Source organism: Pogoniulus pusillus, chromosome 22, assembly GCF_015220805.1.
Source record: "Pogoniulus pusillus isolate bPogPus1 chromosome 22, bPogPus1.pri, whole genome shotgun sequence".
NCBI lineage: Eukaryota > Metazoa > Chordata > Aves > Piciformes > Lybiidae > Pogoniulus > Pogoniulus pusillus.
The window spans coordinates 16,592,606-16,619,841 of record NC_087285.1 but is presented as its reverse complement, the minus strand read 5'-3'; the positions used below and the strand labels follow the sequence as shown (position 1 = coordinate 16,619,841).

The 27,236-nt window shown below is 46.6% G+C and overlaps 2 protein-coding genes and 1 long non-coding RNA gene across 3 annotated transcripts in view; 1 reads left to right on the top strand and 2 right to left on the bottom strand.

Annotated features, from left to right (window-relative positions):
* The first annotated feature begins 1,230 nt into the window (after positions 1-1,230).
* Positions 1,231-9,822, top strand: NIPAL4 (NIPA like domain containing 4). The gene is made up of 6 exons (XM_064161975.1): positions 1,231-1,275; positions 3,669-3,917; positions 6,689-6,745; positions 7,768-7,858; positions 8,958-9,118; positions 9,218-9,822. The coding sequence occupies exons 1-6, from the start codon at positions 1,239-1,241 to the stop codon at positions 9,820-9,822; spliced, it is 1,200 nt and encodes a 399-aa protein (XP_064018045.1). The 5' UTR covers positions 1,231-1,238.
* Positions 2,955-7,424, bottom strand: LOC135185324 (uncharacterized). Its single transcript, XR_010306445.1, has 3 exons — positions 7,344-7,424; positions 6,032-6,280; positions 2,955-3,787 (listed from the first exon to the last, which is right to left on the bottom strand). It is a non-coding gene; the product is annotated as an uncharacterized LOC135185324 (long non-coding RNA).
* A 2,112-nt stretch (positions 9,823-11,934) lies between the features above and the next one.
* ADAM19 (ADAM metallopeptidase domain 19) overlaps positions 11,935-27,236 on the bottom strand; it is a 35,013-nt gene continuing 19,711 nt past the window's right edge. The window contains exons 9-23 of the mRNA XM_064161966.1: positions 26,964-27,130; positions 25,568-25,652; positions 25,192-25,331; positions 23,577-23,754; positions 22,850-22,939; positions 21,438-21,633; positions 20,949-21,057; positions 20,232-20,424; positions 19,609-19,689; positions 19,287-19,395; positions 19,048-19,183; positions 18,757-18,823; positions 17,979-18,194; positions 15,328-15,474; positions 11,935-14,490 (exon numbers count right to left, since the gene is read on the bottom strand). Coding sequence (XP_064018036.1) covers positions 14,416-14,490; positions 15,328-15,474; positions 17,979-18,194; positions 18,757-18,823; positions 19,048-19,183; positions 19,287-19,395; positions 19,609-19,689; positions 20,232-20,424; positions 20,949-21,057; positions 21,438-21,633; positions 22,850-22,939; positions 23,577-23,754; positions 25,192-25,331; positions 25,568-25,652; positions 26,964-27,130 — 1,989 coding nt within the window. The 3' untranslated portion in view covers positions 11,935-14,415. The remainder of the gene's footprint in view (positions 14,491-15,327; positions 15,475-17,978; positions 18,195-18,756; positions 18,824-19,047; positions 19,184-19,286; positions 19,396-19,608; positions 19,690-20,231; positions 20,425-20,948; positions 21,058-21,437; positions 21,634-22,849; positions 22,940-23,576; positions 23,755-25,191; positions 25,332-25,567; positions 25,653-26,963; positions 27,131-27,236) is intronic.

Genomic DNA, 27,236 nt, shown 5'->3' with positions numbered 1-27,236 from the left:
GGGCTATCATGAGGCCTGCCATCCAAAGAGTTACAAGATAAAAGAGTATAAAATCAGTCTAAGTGATGGAGGAACCCATGGGCTGCAGCTGACTTTCTCAGGGCTGGGATTCAGTACTGAGGCAGCTGCATTGTAAACCAGAGCTGCTGATGGCCAAATTGTGTCCTGGACTTCTAGCCCTGTGTTGCACAACACATTACAGCACCAGCGTGCCCTTGGCATTACACATTCATTTTCTGTTGACATTTCTTTTCCAAGTGCACCTTTGCCAGGAGCCTGCCCCTTCCCACTACAACTCAAAAGTCAGGAAGGATCATTAGGGACATTTGGTGCAACCTTCAGCAGGGAACAGTCCTTTGTTCAGCAAGTACATGATGCCAGGAACCTCACACTTCCATTAGGATATATCCATCTTCCTTAGACATGTAGATGTTTCCTTGACCCTTCAGTGCTACAACCTGCTGCACTCAGCCACAGTGCTAAGTGGGGAATAAACAGCCACGCTTGAAGCAACAGGACACGTTCTGAAATGCTTCCTTCCCATTAGGATGCTTTCTGAAACACCTCCTTCCTACACAACTGCAATTGCAGCCTCTTCGGCAAGAGGAAACAGCTTCAGATCCACAAATACTATTCAGGATTTCATTTCTCTTGTTTACTTTTTATTTCCATTCCACCACACTCTGTGCATATACAAAGTCCACAGCTTTGCAGGGTGCACAACCCACGAAGCATACACCCAGCGCCCCGCAGCTCAGCCGCTGCAACTCAGCTCCCACTCCACCTAACTAGAAGCACACCCTCCTGCTCTGACAGCGCCTGCACCAAGTTTAAAACCAAACAAAACCACCCCAATACTTCAAGAGAGAGGTCCCTGTCTGGGCTGAGCCAGGGAAGCCTCGTCCCGGATCTGTGCCACAGCTGCTGAACGCGCCGGTACTGCCAGCGCAGCCTACTCCCTCTTCTGCCCCTCCAGACCCCGAGCACGAAGGGCCAAGGCAGCAAAGGGGCTTTGCAGCCGGGGCTGGAGTGTGCAGCCGAGGCTGGGGCGCAGGGGGAGGTGGTTTAACTCATGGGAGCGTGCAGGGCTTGGACAGGATCTGCTACCGGTGCGTCGAGCCCAGAGGAGGAGGAGCCGGGCGGGCAGGTGTGCGGGCAGCCCGGTCCCGGCGCGCCAGCAGCCGCTTCTGTTCTCCATCTCTGCCGGGATGCTTTGAGCCGTCCGGAAGACGAACGAGATGGAGCCGCTGGAGGCGAACAGCAGCTGCAGCAACGGTGGGTGCACCCCGGCACGGCCAGGGGAGCGGGACCGGCCCCGGGGCTCAGCCCGGCGGGAGGGTCCCCAGGTGGGAGGCAGCAGCCCCGGGCTCCCTGCAGCAGGGCTAAACCCACTGGACCCCACTTCGGCCTCATCCCCCGCGCCCTGCTTTGGGGCTGTTCCCTGTCTCTTCTGGTTTTCTAGGTCTGAGGTTTCTTTTCCTTGTTGTGAGGTCTGTACAGGAATGGGAAAACTCCCTTTATCCGCAAGCCACACACTGCCGGCTCTGCCAGCCTCGGAGGAAAACTAGAACCTTCCGTCCTTCAAAAATCACCTAATCCCGTGGGTAATCACCCCAATCCCACTGCTCTATGCTTGTGCCCACTAGCACATTGCAGAGACTTTTATTTAGCCAATGAGATGCACTCTATTCCCCAGGAATTATTTCCACATCAGGGATGTTTGGCCGGTAGAGAAACTTTGGAAACTTATCTAGAAAGCCACTGGCTTGTGGTTGGGATGTTTTTTGGTTGGGATGTTTTGTACTCAGTTTCGATCCAAATCCTCAGCTACACAGGCAGGGGGCACAAGATGCAGCTGCCGAAGTTCTAAAGTGGTCTCTTGGTTCAGGCAAAGATCGGATACTGACCAGTTTCACCATTGCATACCCCTGCCTGCCGAGGCACAAATTCTTGCTCCGTACTTCCTCTACCTGATTTCAGGCAGAAAAATGAAGTCTTTTACTACAAAGGGACTTTTGTAACACTCCACCTGGCTGTTTCCATCCCTTACGGTTGCAGTCAGACTGTCTTCACCACACTTGGAGTAAAGATTGCACCAGGGAGGTGTGCTGGGTGTGGTAGAAGCATGAGGGTAGGAAGAAACTGCAATTTCGCCACCCACACGCAGCAGCACACGCTGGCTGGAGACACAGGGACTTGGTGCCTTTTGTGTTAAAGGCACATGTGTTAGAGCATGTGCTACTTTGAAGCAAGCTAGGACGTTTTGGTGAGAAGAACTAGATTACAGGCTGTGGAAGGAAAACAATGCTGATGTCTACTTTGCTCATAGGCTTGCTGAGATGTATAAGAATAAAAGCAAAACATAGATGAGGGAGTCTTCTTGCACTTCTGCTGGGGAACTGGCTGAGCTGCATCTTACTTTCTAACCTCACCCTCTGTTTCCTTTTAATCCACTTTGCTTCCTAACCCCCTGGCTGAACCTCCATTCTTCCTTGGGACTGGGGTAAGGTTGAGAGGGGTAGGGGGAAGGTGAAGGGGTGGTTGAGACCCCCTCCTGGGAACTCAGGTTTCTGGGAGAGCTGTTGTGTTTCTGTATTACCTTTTACCTTGTATATTTCTGTATATAACTGTATATACTGTAACTATCTGCTTGTATATTGTGCTAGCTGTAAATAAATAGCTTCATTCAAATTTGCAGAGCCAACTGAGTCTAGTCTGGGTGATTTCTAAAGTGGGGGGGCGGGGAACACCCAAACCATCATACAGCAGAAAACTGTGCCTTCTTTTCACAGTATCATCAGGGTTGGAAGAGACCTCACAGATCGTCAAGTCCAACCCTTTACCACAGAGCTCAAGGCTAGACCATGGCACCAAGTGTCCTTCTATGCTGGCAGGACTTAGCATGTTTTATGAACAATAGGTAGAATAAAACCATCAGACAGCAGAAGCACCTATGAAACTTTTGTGTAGGTTCAGCCTGTTCTCTTACAAGCAACCTCATGGGACCCCTCAGTACACAGAGCTGGATGTAGTTACAAAGTACAGCCATCACTTCACATTAAACCCAGAGTTTGAACCTACAAGAGACAAGCTGGCAGATGCAAGAATTAGTTGGCTGGAAAATACCAAAGCCTTTGAATCAACAAGGCTGAACGTTGATAAGGCATAATTCAAACTCCTAACAGTGGAGTTTGGTGGAGAGAATGGAGTAAATATTTGGCAACTCAGATTACATGATTACAGTGGTTCTTATTTCAATTAAATCATGCAATTGTTTCAGTTGGAAAGGACTTAAGATCAATTCCAACCATCAAACTAACACCACCATGGCTGTTATACCATGTCCCAAAGTGCCAAATCTGCAGGATTTTTGAACACCTCTAGGGATGGTGATTCCCTTCCAGCTCAGCCTGTAAGATTGGCAAACATGCTCAGTGTGAATGAGCTGCTTGAATTATGCTCCATAGAGCTGGCTCTCAACACACTGCCATTTCCACATGGGAATAAAGAGGAGTCCTGAGTTTCTGAGAGCTGGTGGGTGTGTGCTGTTAGGGTGTCAGCATGGGTAGCTATTAAGAGAGACATCTAAAGGAGTCCAAAGAACAACAGAGGCACTGTTAATAGTCATGTCAGTAACATGCTGTTTTATCTCCATGGTGGTCTTACAGGGTCTCTGGTCACCCTTTCGTGCCTTTCCCACCGGGTCTTGTGCCAGGTGATTGGTGATGCTGACCCAGCTGACTTGGTCCAGGACAATGGGACTTCAAATAACTTCTGGGTAACTCGGCTGGAAAGCAATTATGGATTCTATATTGGCCTGGGCTTGGCTGTTTTCTCCAGCTTCCTCATTGGAAGCAGCATCATCCTCAAGAAGAAGGGCCTGCTACGGCTGGTGGAGAAGGGAGGCACTAGAGCAGGTAAGTCCCTAGTGGGGGGCTGGAGGGGGAAAGCCCAGAACCACACACACCATGCAAACTCCAGCACTTGTGTGGCAAGGGAACACCTCTGGGTACTTCTATCAGCAGTGTAAGACAGACCATTTCCACGTGTGCCAAGATGTGCTGGAGCCCTGCATTGAACAACTCAGCTGAAAGCAGCAGTTCCATCACGCTCCACAAATAGCAAGTCAGAGGCAGTGTGTGGTCAGATGTGCATCCACCAGAAGAATGAATGCTGAATCTCAGCTCTCGCATGGGAAAGTGTGAGGGACCAGACTGCTGAAACTTTGAAACAGGTCCCTGCTTCAAAGGTGATCCCTGTGCCACAGACTGCAGCAGAAAAGCACAGCACCATGACCTCAGTCTTGCTCTTACTGATGCACTAGGCAGCTTTCTCACCAAGTCACTGAGGTGAGGATGAGGCCCCATATGCTTTAATGGCATCAGCAGGAGCCAGTTATTAATGCAGGTCTGTGTCAACCCTGCCTGTGGTTTGCAGAGAGGACACTTCTGAGGTATGTTGCTCAACCATGTGTAGGTAACTTTCCTCTAGCACTGAGCTCTTAGGGCAAGGCCCATGTTTATGTGCACATACATATGGAGGGGAAATGATAGAGGAGCATTGCCTGCAGTGAAGTTGCACTGTGAAATAGCACACATCCTATCGCCAGTGCCAACACTGGCTCTAGCAACAGTGTAAATCCAACCTGGCAGCTGACCTACTTGCACAACTATAAACCAAAACAGTGGCAATTAAAATACTACTGCATCCCAGCTCCAGGAACAATTCTTACATCATTCTACGAAGTCAGTATCACTGTCTCTATTCTACTGTGCCCCCATATGAGGGCAGGAAATGAAGTGGCTGTCCAGAACCAGCCAGTAGTTGAGCAGGAAAGCTACCAAAGGCACCCAGTCTTGAGTCCATTACCATCCCTTGCCATTAGGCTGACTGCAAGCAGCTGCTAAACTCACATGGGTTTGCTTTTCACCTTATGTGCACACTGAAATATCAGTATCGTTTCAGTTGTAGATGTCCCTCTCCTCCTCCCTTCCACGAACTCCTCCCATAACAAGTCAAGGAAGTGAACAAGAGCAAACCCCTCCCAGTTTTTCAGGATGTTTAACCAGGAATTAGAGATCAACGACAGGAAACTGCAGCTGACAAAAAGGGCTCTTGAGCAAAGAAAAACAACAAACAAACCAAACCCAAAACAACTCAGCAATTTAAAGGAATACCAAAGCATTACATTTGAACTTGAAAATTTGTTAACTTGAGGAACTAGAAGAGGCTGAATTATAGCAAATTCCTGGCTGCCTTTTCATTCCCCCTCTCTCTATCTCAACTTTTAATCTCCAGTCCCAGTGTGTCACCCTTGCCATCTGAGCACATCACTTTTCTCCAGGGCAGGTCAAACAGTGCCGTTACTGGCAGCACCAATAAGGTTAGATGTATCAAAACCATGGGCTCTCTCTGACCCAATAAAATCAGGATTCACAGGATCAGCAGGCTCAGGCTCCTTAAGTCGAACAGCTTGTGGGATAAGACCAGAACTGGGTTAGTTCCCAACACTGTATCCATCCTTCCTCATTTCACAGAATCACAGAAACAGTCAGGTTGGAAAAGCTCCTCAGGATCACCAAGTCCAACCGATAACCCTACTCTACAAGGTTCACCCTAAACCACAATCCCAAGCACCACATCCAAACTTTTAAATACACTGAGAGTGGGTGACTCAAGCACCAAGCTGGGCAGCCCATCCCGATGCCTGAACACACGTGTTGCACATGTTGTGTGTCACAACACTGGGAATCATCTTTCATCAGAAACGCTCAGTAACAGAATAGCTGTTCCACATCAGATCAACGTTAGGATTTCTGGCAGTTCAGCCTTGTGATGTGCTGCTATGAAACAAAAGGAGCAGACACCTTCTGGGACAGGATACAGAAAGCCTTCAGCACAACCTCACAGCAACACAAAGCAATGCACCATGTGCCTATACAGAGCAACCAACCAGTTTTCCCCACTTCATCTTTCACAGCTATAGCCTCCACTAGAGCTGGGCTTTGCAAAAAAAAGCTCTTTGCCTTACCTTAGTGGCCATGCAGACGACTCCACAGCGAGCTGGTTCAATGTTAGGTGAAGCACAGGATCCTCACGGGCAGGATGCAGGGTGGCAGTGTCCCACGGAGCAGCCTTTAGGTGGTGCTCATCCTGCACAAAGCAGCCTCTGCCATCCCTCTGCTCCACGAGCACCCCACAGGGAACAGGCAAGTGGAGCATGCAAGAGGAAACCTGAGCAGTCCGTGGGAGTTCAGCTGGGTTTAAAGGCTGGTGTACCCTGATGAACCAGTGAGGATAACAACAGCTCTCAGGGCTGAAAGATAGCCCCAGGCTCCATGCTGCAGCATGGCAGGCTGCACCCCAGACTGATAATCTCAACGGCTTTGGGGCAGCAGCTGACATTCCCATTGCCTCTTGGGATTAAACAATTGCTTTTATCATATTTCTTCATGGGTTCTCCCATTTTATTTGTTGTCCAGCCCTGAGTGCCAGCTTTTGCTAATCCCTTGATCCAACATCATTTCCATGTAGGATGGCACACCTGTGTGTTCTGTCCTGCTGGGAAATTTTCTTTGTCACCTTCTTCCCTTTGCAATTTTTCATTCTTCAAATAGACTTTTCTCATCTCTTATTCTGAGGACCACAGTTGTTAACTCTTGCATACCCTTGTGCTTTGCTTCTCCAGGAGATGGAGGCCATGGCTACTTAAAAGACTGGCTCTGGTGGGCTGGATTGCTAACCAGTAAGTAAAAGCTGTTTCCTTGGCTTACAGCTTTCACAGAGTCTGTCCCTGTAAATCAGGTGTGAAATGAGTCCAGCACCTTGTGTCTTAAGCCTTTTTTTCTAGCAAGTTGTGCCCTTATCAGAGATTCCTCAGGAGAGTGGAAGCAGTGAGGCATGCAGGATCTCCAGCACCCTTCTCCTACAGGCCTGGTAGAACTTGCTAGCTCAGTTTTACCCAACCGAAAGCATGAAAAGACAGGTTTTAAGTAAGCAGCTGGCTGGCTCTGCCTGGGTACCAGGCACAGGGCAAACAGTCTCCCATGCATGCCTGGAGGCCTCAGGATAGGTTACTGCTGCAGCACAAGGGAGGCAACAAGGTGATGTTGGTAGCAGCTCCTTTCTCAGGACAAACATGCTTTGCCCCAGAGCAAGCCTTCTCTCCACGCTGCAGCATTACAGTGTCTTCTCAAACTGCACTTGCAGCAGTGTAAGGAGCAGCCTTTTCTGGCTCCCACTGCTGCTGCAGCAGCTCAAGGTGTCCCCACTGTGCTCTACCCTTGCAGCTCCTGCCCCACAACCACCATGACACAGCCCATAAGCACATGTACAATACTCACTGCTCGAGAAAACAGGGACAGCTCAACCAAGAGGTAACTCCACAGCCCCAAGGAGACGATTTGTAGGTGAGGAGCAGCTTCCCAACCTCTCCTATAACTAATCACCCAGATAGACTGCAGCTGCTTGCCTGGGCTAGCTTAATGAGTTTGTAAGACTCTGCTGTGACATGGCCAAGCCTTGATACCCCCAGCTGTTGGCCATGTGGGTGCAGGGCTCCAGGTGTGCCTCCTGGCTTGCATTCATTTGTATTAGAGAGATTTTCACCCACTATCCAGCCTTGTTCAGCAGCAGCAGCAGCAGCATGAAATCCCCATAATGAAACCCACTCTCTGATTGACATCTTACTAGTTAGCAAGCCCACAAGAGACAACCCCAAAAGTATGCTTTAACTCACTGGTGTTTATTTTTCTTGTGTTTGTTCAGTGGGTGGAGGGGAAGCTGCCAACTTTGCCGCCTATGCCTTTGCTCCTGCAACTATTGTCACGCCTCTGGGGGCTCTGAGCGTGCTCATAAGGTGATTTATGCGTCTGTAGTTTGCAGTTTGCTTTTTGTGTTTGCCTGTTTGTTTTGGAAGACAGAAAGTCTTGAAGTGCTGCTGGGGTGATTTATTCTGCCTCAGGGGAAAAAAGCATCTCAGCGTTTGCAAAAAAGCACTCCAAGAGTTGTCCTTTTTTGTGGGGGGGGGGGATCTTTTGGAAAGCACTGGATTAAGTAGTGTGTCCCTCTGCATGTGGATAGCAGCCACATACATATGCTTCAGGTCAAATCAGGGCAAATGTCAGTGTTACTTCATCCCTTATTTCAGCCTCTTAGCCCAGCTGAGGTTGATTTCTTTGTTTGTTTTGTTCCTATAGGAAACTGTACCAACTATCTAAAAGTCAAAAGTATCAGACTTGTTTTGAAGCTTGACTTTTGTCTGCCTTGTATTTTCTAAGCTTTAAGGGTGCTCTGATCTCGTGCCTTTATACTTCTGGGTGTTGCCAAAGGGGCTGAAACCTTATTTTATCTATTTTATTTTTGAAGAGGAGCTTCTTATCAAAATATGTGGCTCCAGGTAGTGAAGGGTTTATAGAAGGACTGGTTTTGTGACATATGTAAGCAACCTGAGAGCTGGGACTGCTCTGGTGTCCTGTCCCAAAATTTTATGGCCAACTACTAGATAATTTGGAAGATAAATGTAAAGCCTCAGTACCTCCAGAGTTTTTCTGGGGCTGAATAGTTCTGTGGTTTTAATCCTTTTGTTGTTAGGTTGAGTTTTTTGCCTCTGTTATACTGGTCCCTGAAGTAATTTCCTTGGGCACTAAAGGCTTCACAATGCTCAACAGCTCACGAGTGAACCTGTAGATCCTGAAAATATGTCTGAGGATGTGCTAACACATTCAGCATTTTTCACCTTGCTGATACCATGAGCTGTGACCTGTAGCTCAGACTCACATCTCTGCAGGTTCAGATGTCAGCAGAAGCAATGTGATTGTGTATAGCACACTGGAATCCAACAAATTGACTCCAGATTTGAGTTTTTGTATCATAAAAAGGCATTCTTTACCTTATTTTATCTACTGTTCCTTCTTCAAAGAACCCTAAAGCACCATTTGATGTTCTGTCCTGTGCAGTGCCATCCTGTCTTCATATTTGCTTGGAGAGAGGCTTAACCTGCTGGGAAAGTTGGGCTGCATGCTCAGCCTCGTGGGCAGCACTGTGATGGTCATACATGCCCCAGAGGATGAGGAGGTCACCACTCTGGATGAAATGTCGTCTAAGCTGAAAGAGCCAGGTACACAGGAGGTTGTGTTTTTCTCTCCTGGGGCAGGGCAGTTCATACTGCTCCCCAGGCCCACTGCTCGGTTTTGACTGACCTCTCTTCTCTCTCCAGGTTTCCTTGCTTATGCTGCGATCCTCTTGGCTCTTTGCCTCTTCCTGATCTTCTACCTCGCACCCCGCTACGGCCAAAGCAACATCCTCATCTACCTCACCATCTGCTCCGTTATTGGTGCCTTCTCCGTGTCCTCTGTCAAGGGCCTGGGCATTGCCATCAAGGGCTTCTTTGCTGGCCGGCCTGTTCTGCAGCACCCTCTGACATGGATCCTGGTGGTCACTCTGGTGGCATCCATCACTACTCAAATTAACTACCTCAATAAGTCTCTGGACATTTTCAACACCTCCTTGGTGTTTCCTATCTACTATGTGCTGTTCACCACCATTGTCATCACAACTTCCATCATCCTCTTTAAGGAGTGGGTCACCATGACTGTAGTTGACATCATCGGGACAGTTTCTGGCTTCCTCACCATCATTTTGGGGGTATTTTTACTCCATGCCTTCAAAGATATGGACATCAGTTTAGAGAATCTCCCACATGTCCTTCAGAGTGGACAGCAAGCGCCGGTCACCCGAGATGACAAGAACATCCTGATAGAGGTGGACAACTCCAGCATCGCCCCAGAGGATAAACCCAAAGTATTTGTGATCTCCACCTAGTGTATTTATAGAATCAACCAGGTTGGAAGAGACCTCCAAGATCACCCAGTCCAACCTAGCACCCAGCCCTAGCCAATCAATTAGACTATGGCACTAAGTGCCTCATCCAGTCTTTGATCTACACAAGGCTCTGGAGGTCGGGGCAGTGGCTTGATGCCAATATCCCAGATGGTAGTGAATAATTCGAACTAGGAAAAGCAGAAAAAACCTCAACAGTGGCTTACCTAAAGCTTGAGTCAAGCCAAGTCTTTCTCTGGGCTTTAGATTTGGGTCACTGTCACAGTGTAGCAGCAGGGGTGTGTTTAATCCTTGCTGGGCTTTAGTGCATGCAGCCACTGAAAATTTAACTCTTGAAAGTATGATATTCTTGTGGCAAAAGCCCTCTCTGAGGCCCCTTATCATCTCTTATTCTTGGGGCTAATGTTTACTCTTACACTCCTTCCCCTGGGTGGCCTTGATGTGTTAATTTCCAGACCCTGAGTAACTGATCAGTAGTTTTTGTCTCTTTTTTTTTCCTTCTAGACACTTGCATGAACCTAACAGCACACAGCAGCGTCTCAAACAGAGGTGAGAGACAAGGACTGAATGGTGCACACCTGCTAATCAGACTCTACTCAGCCATGTTTAATTACTTGCTCTGTAAATTGGAGACAATACGGGCAAAACCTGGTGAATTTTGGAGGAGGTGCTTCTGTAGGCTCAGTGACAGGACTCAAGTCAGGAAGTGTTTCTTCAGGGCCATGACAGATAAGCTGATAAAATCTTTTGGTTTTGAGAGGTGCAGGAGCTTCCTTGTAGGAATTTTCCTTTCCACTGCTAATTAATTTCATCTGGGCCTTTGCATGTTCATTTGGGTTCTTTTACACTTCCACAGGGGTTTATCAATGGTGAGGATGAAGGGATGGAAGAAATAAGATTGGGCTTGAAGATGGAAAAAATCAAAGTATTACTGCAGCTATGTTTCCCCCATCTTGCTGCCTGGAGCCCATTTGATTATGGCAAATCCTAGACTAGGAAGCAGCAAAGTTTGACCCATCTTTAACAAGCTTCACCAAGCTAGCTCCATACAGAGGCAATTCTGTTCGCATGTGTCCTGTTTGGGTTTGTCCTGAACCACAGGGCACACTGCTGCTGCCTGAGATGCTGACCTGATTAGACATGGGTCTGGATATCACTGAGCAAATGCAACTTGGGGCTTGTGGGGAGAGGAATATACAATCTCTTATTCTGAAGACATTTCAGCACCGGGGGGGGGGGGGGGGGCGGGGCGGGGGGCGGGGTGTAAGGGACACGTAGAGAGAGAATTAAAGGCATATATATAAAAAAGAAGCCAAGAAAAAAAAATGAAAGGAAAAAAAAAAAAAGATTAAAAAAGGAGAAAAAGAAAGAAAAAAAAAAGAAAGAAAAAGGAATTAGGGGAAAAAAAGAAAGAGGGGAAAAAAGAAAGAGGGGAAAAAAGAAAGAGAAAAAAAAGAAAGAGAAAAAAAAGAAAGAGAAAAAAAAGAAAGAGAAAAAAAAGAAAGAGAAAAAAAAAGAAAGAAAAAAAAGAAAGAGGAAAAAAAAGAAAGAGGAAAAAAAAGAAAGAGGAAAAAAAAGAAAGAGGAAAAAAAAGAAAGAGGAAAAAAAAGAAAGAGGAAAAAAAAGAAAGAGGAAAAGAGGGAAAAAAGAAAGAGGGAAAAAAGAAAGAGAAAGAAAGAGAAAATAGAAGGAAAAAAAAGAAGAAAGCAAAAGAAGAGGAGGAAAACAAGACCAACCCAACTCAAACCTTTGCAGGCGGATGGGAACGTTCAGTGATTCTCTGCTCCTATAGGCACAGCAGGAAGGAGAGCCAGGCTGAAGGGCAGCCAGGTACTGCCGAGAGGACATCTGGGGCGGCGCTTGAAACAGCAGCGCCCTCCTTTGGCAGCAGCAAATAAGTGCAGTAATTCCTTCAAGCTTGGTTTTTGGCATCCTAATTGGTGTAATGCTTCACGCAGTTTTGGTTTAGAAATCGGCTGTAAACAGGACTCGTCTTTCTCATTGCTTAGAACTGCATCTCATAAAAGCCATTCCTCCATGGTCCTGCCATCTCTGGACAACACACGAACCAAAATAGCACCCAGCAGCAGAACATTTGTTAATGACAACTGACAAATTTATTAAAACTAGGGCAAAAGGCACAATGAATTTGCATTCTTCAAGTATTTGCATAGATGCACAGGGAGCATTATTGTAAACCATTAAAACGTGGACACAAGAGAAAGTGAGATGTATTTTGGTGTGTGTTCTCCCAAGAAAACATTCTCTTAAAAAAGAATTCACATTTTACCATCTTTTTCTCCTCCTGCAGTTCCTCTATCTTTAGTGAACTCACACACACACATACATATATAAAATATTAAAAAGGATTTGTTTAAAAACTACTCTTTGGAGACTTTATGATATTCCAGCAATGATGTTTTCCATTAGGATCTGGGCATATCCAGTTGTACTCTGAGCTTTGTGTGTCTGGGGGATTTTTCCTTTCTTTAAAGCTATGTTCACATGAACTGCTACCAGAATATTCTTAGTGATTTTGGGTGGTCACTCAGTAAAGCTCAGAGGCTGTAGCAGAAGTGTGCTGCGAGGGCTCAGATATAAGATCAGGCTTTTGGGGTAGAATCTGTACTACTATAGAATCAACCAGGTTGGAAAAGACCTCCAAGATCATCCAGTCCAACGTAGCACCCAGCCCTATCCAGTCACCTAGACTATAGCACACATACAGCATGTGCCCAGCTTACTGCACCACCTGTGAGCAGTAAAACATGGCACTCCAAGGCCACATTACCTGGGCACATGTGCTCGGAGTTGCTTATATGTAACACAATCCAGCCATAGAAAGAAGCAACAAATAAAAAGCTGAAGTCTTTCACTTGCCATCCCTGCTTTCAGAGAGAAGTATTTTAAGTTGGTTTGTGTTCCAGGCATACAAAAGGCAAGAAAAAGCCTAAAATTATCAAGATAAGGAATAATTGAGCAGAAATTCAAGACACAGCCTGTGTATTGTTTCCTTGTGGAGAAAGAGGTAGTAAAGTTGTAAAAAACTAGTGTGGTTTAAGTCATCCTGCAGATACACTGCTACACAGAACTACAAATCTAATGAGTGCTCAGGGTTTAATCAGGCATTTTTCAGTCTCTTTAGGGAAAGGGAACTATCAGACAAGACTTCTTTATGCCAATAATAGTTTCTCACATGTGCAGCAGCAATCACACTGTTGGAGGATTTGCCTATAATAAATCAGGCAAAAAAATCTGTTGTTGTAGCCATAGCTCCAGAATTCCTTGTGTCCTCCTAGGAAATCATTTCAAGGAAAAAAAAAAAAGCCACAGTAATAAAAAAATTGGCATAACAAAAGGCTGTCATTTAAAATCCTGAGGGAAAAAAAAATGTACAAAAGCCCAAACCATTAGGAGAAAAGAAACAAATTCATAAGGGAGAATCCTCGTGGTCAGAACCATCAGCTGCTTAAAGTGCACACAGACAGCTCTCTCCATCCGCATCACGGCAAAAGAGGCTTGGAGTAAATGAGCTGCCCTAGAAAAGCACCATGTGTTGCATCAATATTCCTACAGTTTTACCACCTGGGCAATTTTAAGGTAGGTTTTTTCACTGGTATGAAGAACAGAGAGCCCATGCTGAATTACTGCTCAGCACAGAGCAAAGCCTGAGGAGACATGTGCAAAAGCATCTACTGATTATCCATGGTACCGTATGCTGGAGAGGAGGTTTCAGCACTGGCTTTTGCTGAGCTTTCTTATGGCCATTTGCACTGTATCTTGGCCAGAGTTTCCCTGTCGTACCTTGACTGTGTCCCAGTGACATGGATGAAAGTGCACAGGTCACTGTGCACAAGGGATGCTGTCAGCTCTTACAGCACTCAGGTAGGACAAGTGAGTGCTGAAGGACAGATAGGTTGCAATGCTCTTGCTGAAAAAAAGGTTGTATGGGGGAGAATTAGTCTGCTTTGTTAAATCTAATCAAAATCAGTGACCAACAAATTATATTAGCCAGGAATATTTCCATGGTTTGCTCCCTGTTGTGGCCTCACTTAACCACCCACTGTAAACTGAGAATAAGCTGAAGAAAGTTATCAAGAGCTGCCTTCTGCTCTCCCAAGAGGCAGCAGTGTCTGTATAGCACCAACATATGCTCCTGCAGCTGTGTGGATGGGCTCAGGAAGCCAAAAGGGTTGGGTCTTACATAAAAGCCCATCAGGGCCAGCATTTGCAATTAATGCTTGTTCTTCCTCGTAACACTTAAATAACCTATTAAAACCACGTGAACCCCCCCATCACCCCATCCCTGCGTCGGATATTGCACAACAATATTTAAATACCATATAAACAAAGTCATCCCTGTACGGAAAAGGCTATCACAGAGCTTGCTGAGGTCAGCTTGGCACGTACCAGCACTCCTGCCAAGCCTGACAGCAGCTTGTTGAGTCACACAGGAGAAAGGTTAGGTTAAAAGGAGAGGAACCAAGATGCTGTCTGTGGCAGTGAATATTTTTTTGGGTGATGAAGACAGTCCAGTCCCTTGTGAAGGACAGAGCAGGTCAGGAACAGACTGCTTCACGAATGCCCACGTAAGCCTGGATGTCCTGCTTGGAAGACATTCACTGCTCCAGGTATCCTGACACCAGTATTCTGGGTGAGAAACAGGGAAAAGAGAGAGGAGTGAGCACTGATGAAAGAGCAAAGCTGCCCTCTCCCTCTCCTGGAGATGACTTTAGAGCCAGCCAGGGAAAGCCTGTCTCTGTTCATATGCATTCGTAGAATCAGTCAGGGTTGGAAGGAACCACAGGGATCAGTTAGTTCCACCCCCACGGCAGGGACACCTTGCACTAGGTCAGACTGTCTAGAGCATCATCCAGCCTGGCCTTAAACACCTCCAGGCATGGGGCCTCAACCACCTCTCTGGGCAACCCATTCCAGGCTGTCACCACTCTCATAGTGAAGAACTTCCTCCTCACATCCAGTCTAAATCTCCCCACTTCCAGTTTTGCTCCATTCCCCCTAGTCCTGTCACTCCCTGATAGCCTAAAAAGTCCCTCCCCAGCTTTTTTGTAGGCCCCCTTCAGATACTGGAAGGCCACAAGAAGGTCACCTGGGAGCCTCCTCTTCTCCAGACTGAACAGCCCCAACTCTTTCAGTCTGTCCACATAGCAGAGGTGCTCCAGCCCTCTGAGCATATTCATACCCTAGTCCATCACACAGGAAACTCCCCCACCAGGAGCACAGCAAGCTCACAGAGCTCTCTTTCACAGGTAGCCTCAAGTACAGTGCAGGCTGGAAGCGGCCCCTGGGGTACATGGAGGGGAGTGGTTTGTATCAAAGGGTCCAGCTTGCAGGGAGATGAACCCACCAGGGCTGTGCATGAAGGTGTCTGCAGTCTGATAGCAAGGTTACTCCCTTCTGAGCATGGTTACCCCACGTGGGTGTGGGGGTGCTGCTGTGTTCCCCACCACTGCACTCAGAGCCTACCTTTGCAGCAGGCTGGAGCCGACCTGGGGTTCTGTGGTGCACAGGAGGCAGCGAGGTGGCAGAGCTGCTCCCTGGCCAGGCTCTGGATTTAGCTGGGACAGGATCAGCTGGCAGAGCTCTTTGGGGTGGCCGAGGCCTAGAAATAGACTACATAGGGAGGAAATAGTTTTGAGGTCTTAGCTTGGACAGACACCCAGCCTGAGAACAGAGGTAATCTTTGCATTCACTTTACATGGCTTGAACTTCTGGTTACAGGCCCTTCAGACCTCTTGGCTGTTTTTCTGTTTTGTAGTCTGAGACAGCATCCTGAGTATGCAGCTGCACATCTCAAGGTCTCTGGTTTGGAGTTACTACAGGAATACTACACTCTAATGGCTGATTCACAGAAAAACAGAAGAAACCCCACAGCCTGGGCAGAAGTCCCCATCACAACTCGGTTTACAGCACCCCTGACTGAGACACAGGATGGAAGGGACACAGCTAAAACTACACTTGCAAAGCCCTCTCCCTCTCTGAAGCAGGGAGGGAGCACAGGTGGCTGCCACCATGGCTCACTGTATTATGCAGGTGATTAGTGGCTTTCAACATCTGTGAGTTTTTCACCCACCCATCGAGGCTCATGGAAACCAGGTGGCCTGAGGCTGCTGGGCAGCTGGCTTCAGGACAACCCAACAGGGCTACCTTGCTCTGCCTCCCAAATGAAGATACAGGCTGAAGGCACATTAGGTGCTGGCTACTAGAGAATCCAGAAGTGTTGAGCTTTGGATTTTCCAAACAACAGGGAAGCTATATTCCAGAGCCTTTCAGTGAGCCCCACTTGATGCACCTGGCAGCAAGTTCCACATGCATACACTCACTGTATAACTGCCCCTGCAGATGCCTGTAAGCCCTACAGACCTCTACAAATGAGCCTATACAAATACATACATGCAGCCCTGCAGCCACCTACAACGGCTTGTGGCTTTGTTTGTGCACACAGCTGTCCCTCATAGGATACTCAGAGCACTGTATTCTCCCTTTGTCTAATGAGCTGCAGTGCAAAGCATGCCCTTGGGGAGAAGTTACCCACACAAGAACTCACTGCCTTCTGTTGCTCAGTCCCTGTGCTAAGCCGCTGGCTTACAGGCGCTGGTTTAATAAACACAGCTGCACTCACAGCTTGGAGAGCACCCAAAAGCCCTTCAGTGTCCTTAGGCTATGCATAAACGCAACGCTCCGTGGCTGCCTCAGCCGATGCTTGAGGACCTATTGCAGTCCAAAGACCTTGCCCTGTGCCTGCGGGAAGGACAAAGCAGACTAAATTCCACCACCGACGTCTGGGTCCAAAGAGCTCCTACAGGGACTGCAAGAGAGCAAATCTGGCAGATGCTGCAAACATCTAGGAAGGACACTGACACTAGCAAACGGTGATATTATTTCCCCTGTACCTTCTACAGCTTGTGGCCTTCCTCTAACCCAGAAATGGCAAGGTCTCTTTGAGAAATCCAAGGAAAAGATGTTCCATCTAGTAAGCCTGACTGGGATAAAGAGACTGGATGGTCGAGGAGGGAACACAGTGGAGATTGTGGGGAACTTGTCACCAACCAGCTGGGAAGGATACCTATTCCTTATTGAATACAGTCAGCTTCCTCCCTTTGTTTTTGCTGAAGTACCAACTGCTTACAGGAACAATGGACCTAGAAAGAAATCCCATTCACTAAAAAGATGTTGGGTTTGTTTTCCTTTCTATCCTTCAGAGAGGCTGTCTTGGAGCAAGCCTCCTGCTATCCTCGGTGGCTGAATCCTTTTCTTCTTTGCTGGCTCTGACCTAATAAAGGTACTAGGGAAATATTTTGACTAGGTACATGCCACTTTTTCCATAAGAGTATGGGATCTGTACTAAGCTCTGAATAAAATTGCCAGCACCCTTCAGTACCCTTAGAACTCTCAACCTCACAGCTAGGATTCACTTAACAAAAGTCATTTGGGGTTAAGTTTAGTGTTTTCTGTGCAGTATCTTAGAATGGCTTAGGTTGGAAGAGTTTTCAAAGATCATCTAGTTTCAACCCTCTGCCATAGGCAGGGACACTGCCCACTAGAACAGGTTGCTCAAGGCCTCATCCAGCCTAGCCTTGAACACCTCCAGGTGCTGCTTCTGCTCCACATCGATATTTGTCTGAGGCTTCCAAGGCTTTAGTCTGGAAATAGCCACAGGCAAGATAGCTGGGGGGGTCATTCCAAGGAACAAAGATCTTGCACTCACTATTGAGCCTCACACTTAGCAGCCACTGACACAGTCAGAAGGGGAAAAGGTACGTGCAAGTTACAGGAGGAGCTACGCTAAGCTTGGGGTAAAATCTATTTAATTTGCAGATCAAAACGTTCAGGTGACCTTGGAAAGTTGCTTTGTGATCCAAGCTACTTGACTTTAGGTCCAAGGCAGAGCTATCAGAGAACCTGAATTAAGAGTAATTGTGTGTGCTAGCATCCTGCACTGTCACTGTCAGCTGTACTGCAAAGCAGGGCGAACCACTGGTAACTGTCCTGTGGAAGATGGAGCACTCACTGTGTAGTAACCCCTGCACCCTCACCAGGGCTAGAGAGGTTTCACCAGCCTCATTGGGAACAAACCTCTCATCAAACCACATCTAGGTGGCAGTGCAATTTCTTACCTGAGAGACAGGGGGTTTGGGAGCAGGAGGCACTGGCCTGCTCGGGGGTGGCCCCCGGGCAATGTCCTTCAGAGGTGCCGGCTGTGCTGGCCTAGCAGGCTGAGCCATGCCACAGCTGTAGCCAGGGGAGGAGGAGGATGACTGCTGTGTGTTCATTCGGAGCCCTGGAGGCTGCTGGGGAGGAGGTTTGGTTGGGATTTCAGGGAAGCCAATCACCTGTGCAGAAGAAGCACAAGTCCCTGGAGTTATGCATTTCCACTCTAAACCACCTCTTTACTCTTTAGCTACACTTCTGAGAATATCCATAAGGTCTATGAGCTATATATGAGAAAATATTGCCTGCAACACCAGTATGTGTTGTATATGTCCAGTAGCTGTTGATTATGTAGGCTGGGAAAATTTGGGATCAGGAAGCAAAAATGGAAATGAAGAGAACAGAGTAGTTCTGGCATTAGTGTTACAAGTGCCACTTGCAAATAACCCCAGGGTCTGCATGTTCTGCAGCTTTGAGAGAGGGATGCAACAGGAGGATCTATCCTCTGGAGAGACAAGTGGCTGCACAGGCCTAGTCAAATACCAGCTCCTGCCTTTAAGGAGACTGCTAGGAATAGATACTGCCTTCAGCCTCCACTGACTTCTAGCCGTGGGCAAGGTTTGTCTATTGTACCCACCCTTAGGTAAAACCATTCCCTTATTGCAGTATGAAAAGGAGCCATATCCCACATCTCAGGGCAGCTGCATTTCAACCCAGGGAGCTGGAAGGTGACCTTGTCCCTACCTTCCTCTGCTGCTGGGGAGTTTTCAGCTTGAAGGCAGGGTTTGCATGCCCATTTTCATAGGAGTCACTGACAATGAGGAAAAGAAAAGAATGTGTCATTTCCTGCTTTTTCTCCTCTGTATCTTGCATTCTATTTTGACTGAAGTAAAAAATAAGATGAGAGGCAAATACTAACTACACCAACAAACCCATTTAGTTCTTTTCCTCACAGCCTTTGCAATTCCTCTTCAGTCCTGATGCTGAAAGAAAGGGGGAGGGGGGATGCAAGCAGCCAAGGCACTGACAGTTTACCTGAATTGTAGGGTCTTCTTTAGAGAACAGATGGCAAATTTATCCCAGCACTTGAGATAATAGAATAAAACCAGAATTCCAATGAGCAGGAGAATGGGAGCCAGGATTGCAAAAGTTATCACAACTGCTGAAGGAGCTTGGGATAAGAAAGTAGAGTTAGTTAAATGGAAAACTCTCTGCCTCCCATACTAATCCAATCCCTTCTGAAGTGCCACCGTAGTAGAGTTGGTCCCACTCACCTTCAGGCATGGGAGGACCACTGTCCAAGCTTCCTCCTCTACCCTGCTTGTTGCAAAATGGGGGGGCCCACCCCTGGTTGCAGTGGCAGTTCTTGTTATTATTGCAAACCTGGAGGAGAAAGACTCAGATATTTTAGTGCCAGCTCCTATAAAATCCACAAGCTAAAAAAAAGTTAAGCCCTTGCTGGATGAAAAATAATGAAGATGCCCAAGTCCAGTAGGAATCTGGTTATCAGGTAGCATGGTATCAGAACTGAGATAACAACCACCCACAGATGAATGGAGGGCAGCCTGAAACGGAGATGAAAAGGAGGGCACCTACTCCATTGCCATGGCACTGCTTGGCACAGCTTTCCGCCTCAAAGATGTTGGATGTGTTCTGGCAGCGTCCATCAAAGCAAACCTACAGAGAAAGGATAAAAAGAAAACAAACATCAAGAAAAACCCCAGCATTAGCTCTTTGGGTTATGTACTATATTCCTGCCATTTGTGACCTGCAGGGTCCTAGACAGCTTGGCAGTAAAAGTAACACCATGGGCAGACCAACAGGCCCTAAAGTTAAGCTGGCTGCCAAGTAAACATATAAGTGTTACCCTACGTCCCAGCTAACGTGAATCAGTGCTCAGAAGCTGACAGCCATGCCCATGCCCAGATCTGGAGCCCCTATTACAAGAGGGAGATGGATGTGCTGGAAGGTGTTCAGAGAAGGGCCACGAGGATGATCAGAGGGCTGGAGCACCTCTCCTATGAGGAGAGACTGAGGGAGTTGAGGCTGTTCAGTCTGGAGAGGAGGCTTGTTGTGGCCTTTCAGTGTCTTAAGGGGGCTTACAAGAACGCCCTAGAATGGCATTAGACGTAAGAAATGAATGGCTTGGCAATCAGAAAGCACTTTGCCAGCACCTTCCTGACCCTTCCCTAGGCCATTACAAGCAGGACTATACCTACGTGATGGCTCCCACATTTTGTTCCCGGCAGCACCAAGCCAGGATCCAGCACCTCCTCCTCTTCACTCTCAGACCTGTACACGTGTGTCCCTCGGCACCTCTGTGTGTGGATATGTGTGTCAATGGACACCGCGTTGGACTGCAGGGGTTTGGAAGCAGAGCTCTGGCACTGGATCTTCCCACATTTAGCATCTCTGGTTTCCAAGGAAAAGATTAAAGTGATTATTCTGCCTTGCTGAATGTTTTGCAGGCATCACCTCTACACATCAATAAAAGCAGCAATGGTGAGTCATTGTTCGACAGCAAAAGAGCAAGCCCCTCCCAAGAGCTAGCCCAAGCAACAGTGTCTGATGGGTAGTGGTGGTGCTATTTTGCTGGCCCCATGGATAGGCCACCCTTGACAAAAATCACAGAGAGAAGAGTAAGAAGTTTTGGTTCAGTTAAAGAGCTATATTTTAACTTAGGGATTTGAAAATCCCTACCTCTGTTGCTCTGGAAAAGTTATCAGCTAGATGTTTGAAAATGCAGAAGGCAGGGAAAATGGGAAGCTTCAAGCTTCAGTCATAAGGGCTCTAAGTCCAACAAGGATGCAGCTGGTTTCCCAGGAGGCAGAGGGAGCAAGTGGAACCAAAACATGGATCAATTTTATCTACTGGCCCATATTTTTTAAACATATAAATACACCCTCTCCAAGGAGCAACTCTTGGCTGCTTTCTACCTCATCTCACACTTCTTGTAGTTGCCATAGATGTCCTTCCCACAGTTCCCATAGATGTCTCCAGCAGCATTAACCTTCTCAAAGCAGGCATCTGGTGCTGGCCTTGCTCCTGCATGGAAAAGACTCGTGTGGCTGATTCCTGTGGAGCCTGGCAGCCCAGGTCAGCCCACACCAAGCACTCGGTCATTTGGGGAGGTGTTCAAGAAAAGACTGGATGAGGCACTTAGTGCCATGGTCTAGATGACTGGATAGGGCTGGGTGCTAGGTTGGACTGGATGAGCTTGGAGGTCTCTTCCAACCTGCTTGATTCTATGATTTGAGCACAGGAAAATTTGGTGCCTCCTACAAAAGGGCAAGGCAGGTAAAAAGGCTCCTCAGACTTCAGCACTGATAACAGGTCACCCTGCCTTACACAGGCTGAGTGAGAGTAGGAAATCACTTAACACCTCCTGCTTAAAGGACATGTTTCACTGCAAGTAGTGTCCTTACCAGGCCCCCACAGCTTCACACACTGGTCTTGGTAGGTGAGGCACATGCCATTGTAGCAATAGGCCTTTCCTCCATCGCAGGAAGCCCCGTCAATCAGGTAAGAGTTGAGAGGGCAAAACGGCGACTCGCCAGTGCAGTATTCTGGGAGGTCACAGAGCCCTGACCTTTCCCTGCAGAGGGTTCCTGGAGACATCAACTAAAAAGACAGAAAGGGGGTGGGAAATGAATTACTGCTTGGCTCCTTTGTGGGTTTATGTCTGCACAATGTCTCCCTGTAGATAAGATACAAATATTGCACATCTCTCTTCATCCTCCTTGGTTTAGGCTTTTTCAGGTCAGCAGTGATCCAAGTGACACTGTAACTTCATTAACAGGGTGACCTCTATAGAAACAAATTAATGGCTGGATCCTTTCCCCAGGCAGCAATGAGATCATGCACAGAAAGTAAGGCTGCCAGATTTCAAGGGGACAATGTTACATCTCCCTCTACACTAGGGTAGGATTTGATTTACCTAAACCATTTCTGACAGATGTTTGTGTAGCTACTCTCCAAACCCTCCATCTGGGAAGCTTCTTTCAGTGTTTCCCCATTAATTCTGCTTATATCTCCCTTGCTTATGAGCTCACCCAGTTCATTTCTGTTCTGTCCACCATGGAGATGAAGAAAAAAAAAGGGCATACACAGTTATATCCAGGAGATTTTCTAAGTCTCTTGTGAAAGGAGTAAATCTGGACTGTTTCCTAAAAAAAATGTTTTCCACATGCTCAGGATATATCTGTAAAAGCTCACAGTCAAAGGGCAAATACAAACTGAGCTTAAAGAGAAACCTTAGCCTGTGCTCATTTTTGAGCTAATTTGTTGTCAGAGCTTGAGACCTTTGGCTCCAAAAATCAGAAACACAGCCTCTATGAGGATAGGTGAGGTTTAAAACATGTGGTCACATGCATACAATCAGCTTTGCTAGCATTTCTTCAGCAAGCACCTGAGATAAAGGAATTCAACTGCATCCCAGAAAAGAGGGTTGAGAGCAGAGGTAGCATCCAGCCTAATCCCCACAGGAAGTGTTTGCTGTAAGAGCTCTGTTCAGATTGCTTCTAGAGCCAAAGAAGAGAAATAATGACTCTGATTCATCCCATCTCCAAGTGTTTGATAAAAGCACTGTGACTTCATTCCAGCAGCATTCACAGCTCATCTCGTTATCAAAGTCAGCTGAATTAGAGAAAAGACCCTGCAAGTTTGATTGTACCTGCAGCTGCTGTACATTAAAAAAGAAAATCAGACCATGCTTGCAAGTTTGGAGCTGAACTTCATTTTTGGCTGTGTTTCATCCCTTTTTCCCCTTAAATTTTCAGCCTCCCACTTCCATCACCGTTGTTCCCTCCCCTCCCTTAGGAAAGCCCAAAGATCGCACCTTGCACTGATGGCAGCAGCTGCCATGGGCACACTCAGCACCCATCCTCAGGGAGCAGGTGCTGGCATTACAGCAGGGGTTTTTGCATTCCTGGAAGACAGAAAGATGAAGCAGAGTTTACAAGGCAGACACTCAAGACAAGCACATGCAAGAGCACTGAAGTGTGAGGCTGATGCTAATCTCATAGATGCTCAATTACACGCAAACAAAGTGACAGCCTTCCTCCCACTGCACACTCAGGACACCCAGTGTGTGCTGAACTACAGTGCTGCATGACTGCAGCCTTGCTGGACTGACTGGATACTATAGGTCCTGTTCATTACATCTGGTGAGTGTGGGCTGCTGGTGTCAGCTCCCTGAGCTGAGATGCAGTGCTAAGAAAAGTCCCATCCTTATCAAGAATGAAGTTGTAGGTAAAGTGAATTTATATATAAAAACCCTGCAGCATCTAAGACTTTTTTTTCCCCTCAATCCTTTTCAACTGAAGATTTCATCACCTCTGTTCAGACATAGATTACACCATCCCTGTGTTCTGAGATGTATGGTACTACACACTGTGAATTTAATTAGACATGACACTTTACAACCTTGATTTTCATTGCATATACATTTAGATGATCTGCATCTCTCCTGCTCTTTATGTATCACATCACTAAATTTGCAAAGCACATAACAAAATCTTTGTGTCCCACTAAACCCTAAATGGTTAGGTCTTAACAATTGTTACCTCCACCTCTCCACAGTCACATTCCTCTCCCTCTTCCAAGTAGCCATTTCCACATTTCTTCCCACCATACATTTTTTTGGTATCCGGCATGTTGGACAGACACATCCCTCCACCAGACTGCAGATACTTCTCCAGCTCTTTCCTGTTGCACTGGTTGAACACCTTGGGGAATGGGTGTCTGAATATGGACAGTGTAGAAAAACATCAACACACATCTGGGCAGCAGCTTAGAGAATCAAGAGGTGCACAAGCAAATCCTGACAAGTGTCAGAGGACACAGGTCTCTCTTTGAAGCCTATGAAATTGTGCTAAGGTAGATCATGATTTCCTATGCCTGTTCAAAATCAGATCTATCTGGATTACACGTGAAGAGAAGGTGAGATTGCACTGTAAGGCTGCCTGGCCTTAAACAAACCCAAATGAAACAAAATACATGGAGTCAGTTTTCACTTTGATCCTTACCTGGTCCATACTGAAGCTGTGGCTTATTGCTAACTTCTTGAACAAGCCTGAGAATACAGCATTTGGACTGTGAATAACTGCTTGTCAATCTAACTGCTAAAAATAATAGTTCCTTTTCCCAGCTCCTGCCTCATTGCAAAAGAGGAGAGTAGTTTCTGTTACTTGAATGATTAATTTCTCTTGCTACAGTGCCAGAACCCAGGCACTCTGCATATGACTGTGCGTGCGTGCATTCATGTTGCGTGTTCTGCTTGCATGCCACAGTGTTTTCACTTCTCACACCTCAATGTTCTTCCTTATTTAGAGGAAATCTCACACATAAAAGATGATATCTATGGAGAAAATTGTCTTGAAACCTGCTAAATCCCAAGGAGGAAGGCTGAGGAAACAGGGAATGCAACTTTAAGTGAATGGGTTTGTCTGATGCTTTTACATGACTGTAATATAGAAACTGTTGAGGTTCCTCATCCAAAATGAGCTCCAGAATCCCTGTGGATTTCCAGAGCCACCCTTGATTCCCCTTACTGTCAAAGGCAGTATTTCTTCTCTTTTAAACACAGACTTTCTGTGGCTCACTGAAACCAAGCAGCACTACAACAACATGCAGCCTATCTGTTTTCATGCATTCTAACTTAGAAACACAGCCCAGTTGCTATGCCTTTTAATAAAGCCCCAGTTCCTTCCTGAAGCAATTCTTTTCCCTCTCATTACCACATTAGAACATGCATAAGCTTTTGCACAAGATGCTTTAGAAACCCTAGCAACCACTTACACATCTCATATCTAACACAGAAATATAACCCAGGTAGAAAACTCTACATGATTGGATAGGGCTGAGTGACAGGTTGGACTGGATGATCTTGGAAGTCTCTTCCAAACTGGTTGATTCTGTGATTTTATGTTAAGATCATACATGCTCTGCTCATTCCTCATGCCTCTGTACTCACTGGCAATAGGCTGTCCAGATTATGCATCAATGAAAAATTAGAACACAATGTAGGTTTTGCCAGCAGTTATTTTCTTTCTAAATACACCATTTCCAAAAGGCAGCAACAGAGCCACTTTCAGCCTACATTTCTGCCTCCTACTCCACCAAGACTCTTATAAAAAAGCCCTTCCAATTTCTGCATGAGACCCTATAAGATGAGCTCACCCAGTTGCAGCGGCCATGATGCAGCCTCCATCTGCTGCAGAGGTAGTACAGCAGCCATCTGAATCATGATTCATACCAAAATTGTGTCCCATCTCATGGGCAATGGTAGCAGCAACGCCAATGGCATTATCAGAGTGATCCTGTGCAAGGGCAAAGATGTATGTCAGCATTTCATCTGTGCCTGCCTTGTGCATCTCTCAGTGCAGTACTCTTCATTACTACATGTAGATAATATCTACATGTTATGTTTCTGACCATAACCAAGTGAACTAAAGGCCTTCACAGGAAATATTTTCTTCCTGGGCTTTAGGAGGTATCTACCCTACATATTCACTGCTGGCAAGAAATACCATATTAGGTATAAGCAATTACTTACCATGTTTACTCCTCCTGACTGGTAATCAGAGCACATGGCCATCACAGGAGCCAAGCCTACTGTGGTACCTTGGAAGGGCACACCCCTAAAACCAACCCAGAAAGACCATGAAATGCCATTGAGGCACTTGAGAAAGCAAGGTAAAGAAAGACATCTTGCAGTCCACAGCTTCATACATCTATGCAATGTCAGGTGAATACATTTCCTCCAGCAGTACCTTCAAAGCCTTAAGACATATTTTTCTTGGACTTCATGCTTTGTTTTATAGGCCAGCCAGCCAACCCTATTTTTCCTAATGCTCTGGTGCCAAAAAGTGCTCCTGTTGAGCTTTGCAACAAGCACAGAAAGGACCATTTCTGGATCCTTAATTTGGTACTGTCTGTGAATACTTAATTTACCTTAGGCCTGATAGTTGCCAGTTTAGGATTCAGAGACTTGACAGAGTACTGGGTCACACCTCAGAGGTGCAGCTATGCTTGGTTCCTGCCTGGCAAGCTGGAATCCTACACCACCCTCTGAAATGGGAGCCTTGGAAACTGCTCAGGACACAACCAGGTGAAGATGAAATATGGTAAAGAGTTAAAAACACTCAACCAAACAAGGGAAAAGGGAAATGAATGTCTGCATTTCAAGTTTCTTCTCTGACTCATCACTATGTACTGGTAGGTTAATTACCAAGGAAGAAGTAAGATCTGAGAAATGCTGCAATTTTTCCTTGCACTGACATCTGTATGCTGGCCACAGCTACTGGCCCTAAGGAAATGAGTAGAACAAGCCACAGATCGTTAGGTAGCTCCCAGCACCTTGTCCCCTGTGTCTCAGCAGGATGAACTAGGAGCAATTGTCTTCCACACAGGACTTAGCTGCCCTTTACAGGTCTCCCTAATGGTTCACGTTTTCTTGACATTGCACATGCAGCTGCAATAGATCATGCTGAGGTTCCACCTCAACATAAAGGGGAACTTCTTCACTGCAAGGGTCACAGAGCAGTGGCACAGGCTCCCCACAGAGGTTGTGGAGTTTCCCTCTCTGGAAACTTTCAAGGCCTGTCTGGATGCATTCCTGTGTGATCTGTGCTAGACTGTACAGTCCTGCTCTGGCAGGGGGGTTGGACTCAATGATCTCCTTGGGTCCCTTCCAACCCCTAATATCCTGTGATGTGCAGCTGCTTGTGATACACACACACAAGGCTGACACAATTTGATGTATGTGTGTTAAGACTGCTGCAGATCCTGCAACCTCCACTTTTCTTAATGTAGGTATGCTCTGGGTGCCAGAACTTAATGCTGGCTGAGTGACCAATCCGAAACTTAGAGTGATTTAGTCTCAGATAGTGATTTCTCACCCACCCAACCCACTTGTCAGGAACAATTTACTTCAGGAGAAATAAACTTACGTGATTAGCTGAGCATTATCATGCTTCCTGTGCTTCCGCTCCCTACTGCTCCAGGCCAGAAAGGACTTCAGGGTTGAGAAGGGATTCTCACTTACATCACACTTATTCCTATTACTCCAGATCTCCAGCCCCACCAAGGCAATCCTGATATTCAGAGATCTATAAAACTAAGATACAGGAAGGAAAGGAGACAACAAAATGAGCACAACCAACTAATTGACTTTACTATGGCTTAAGTCTTGTTTATAAACTCTGCTAAATGCTACTGCAGAT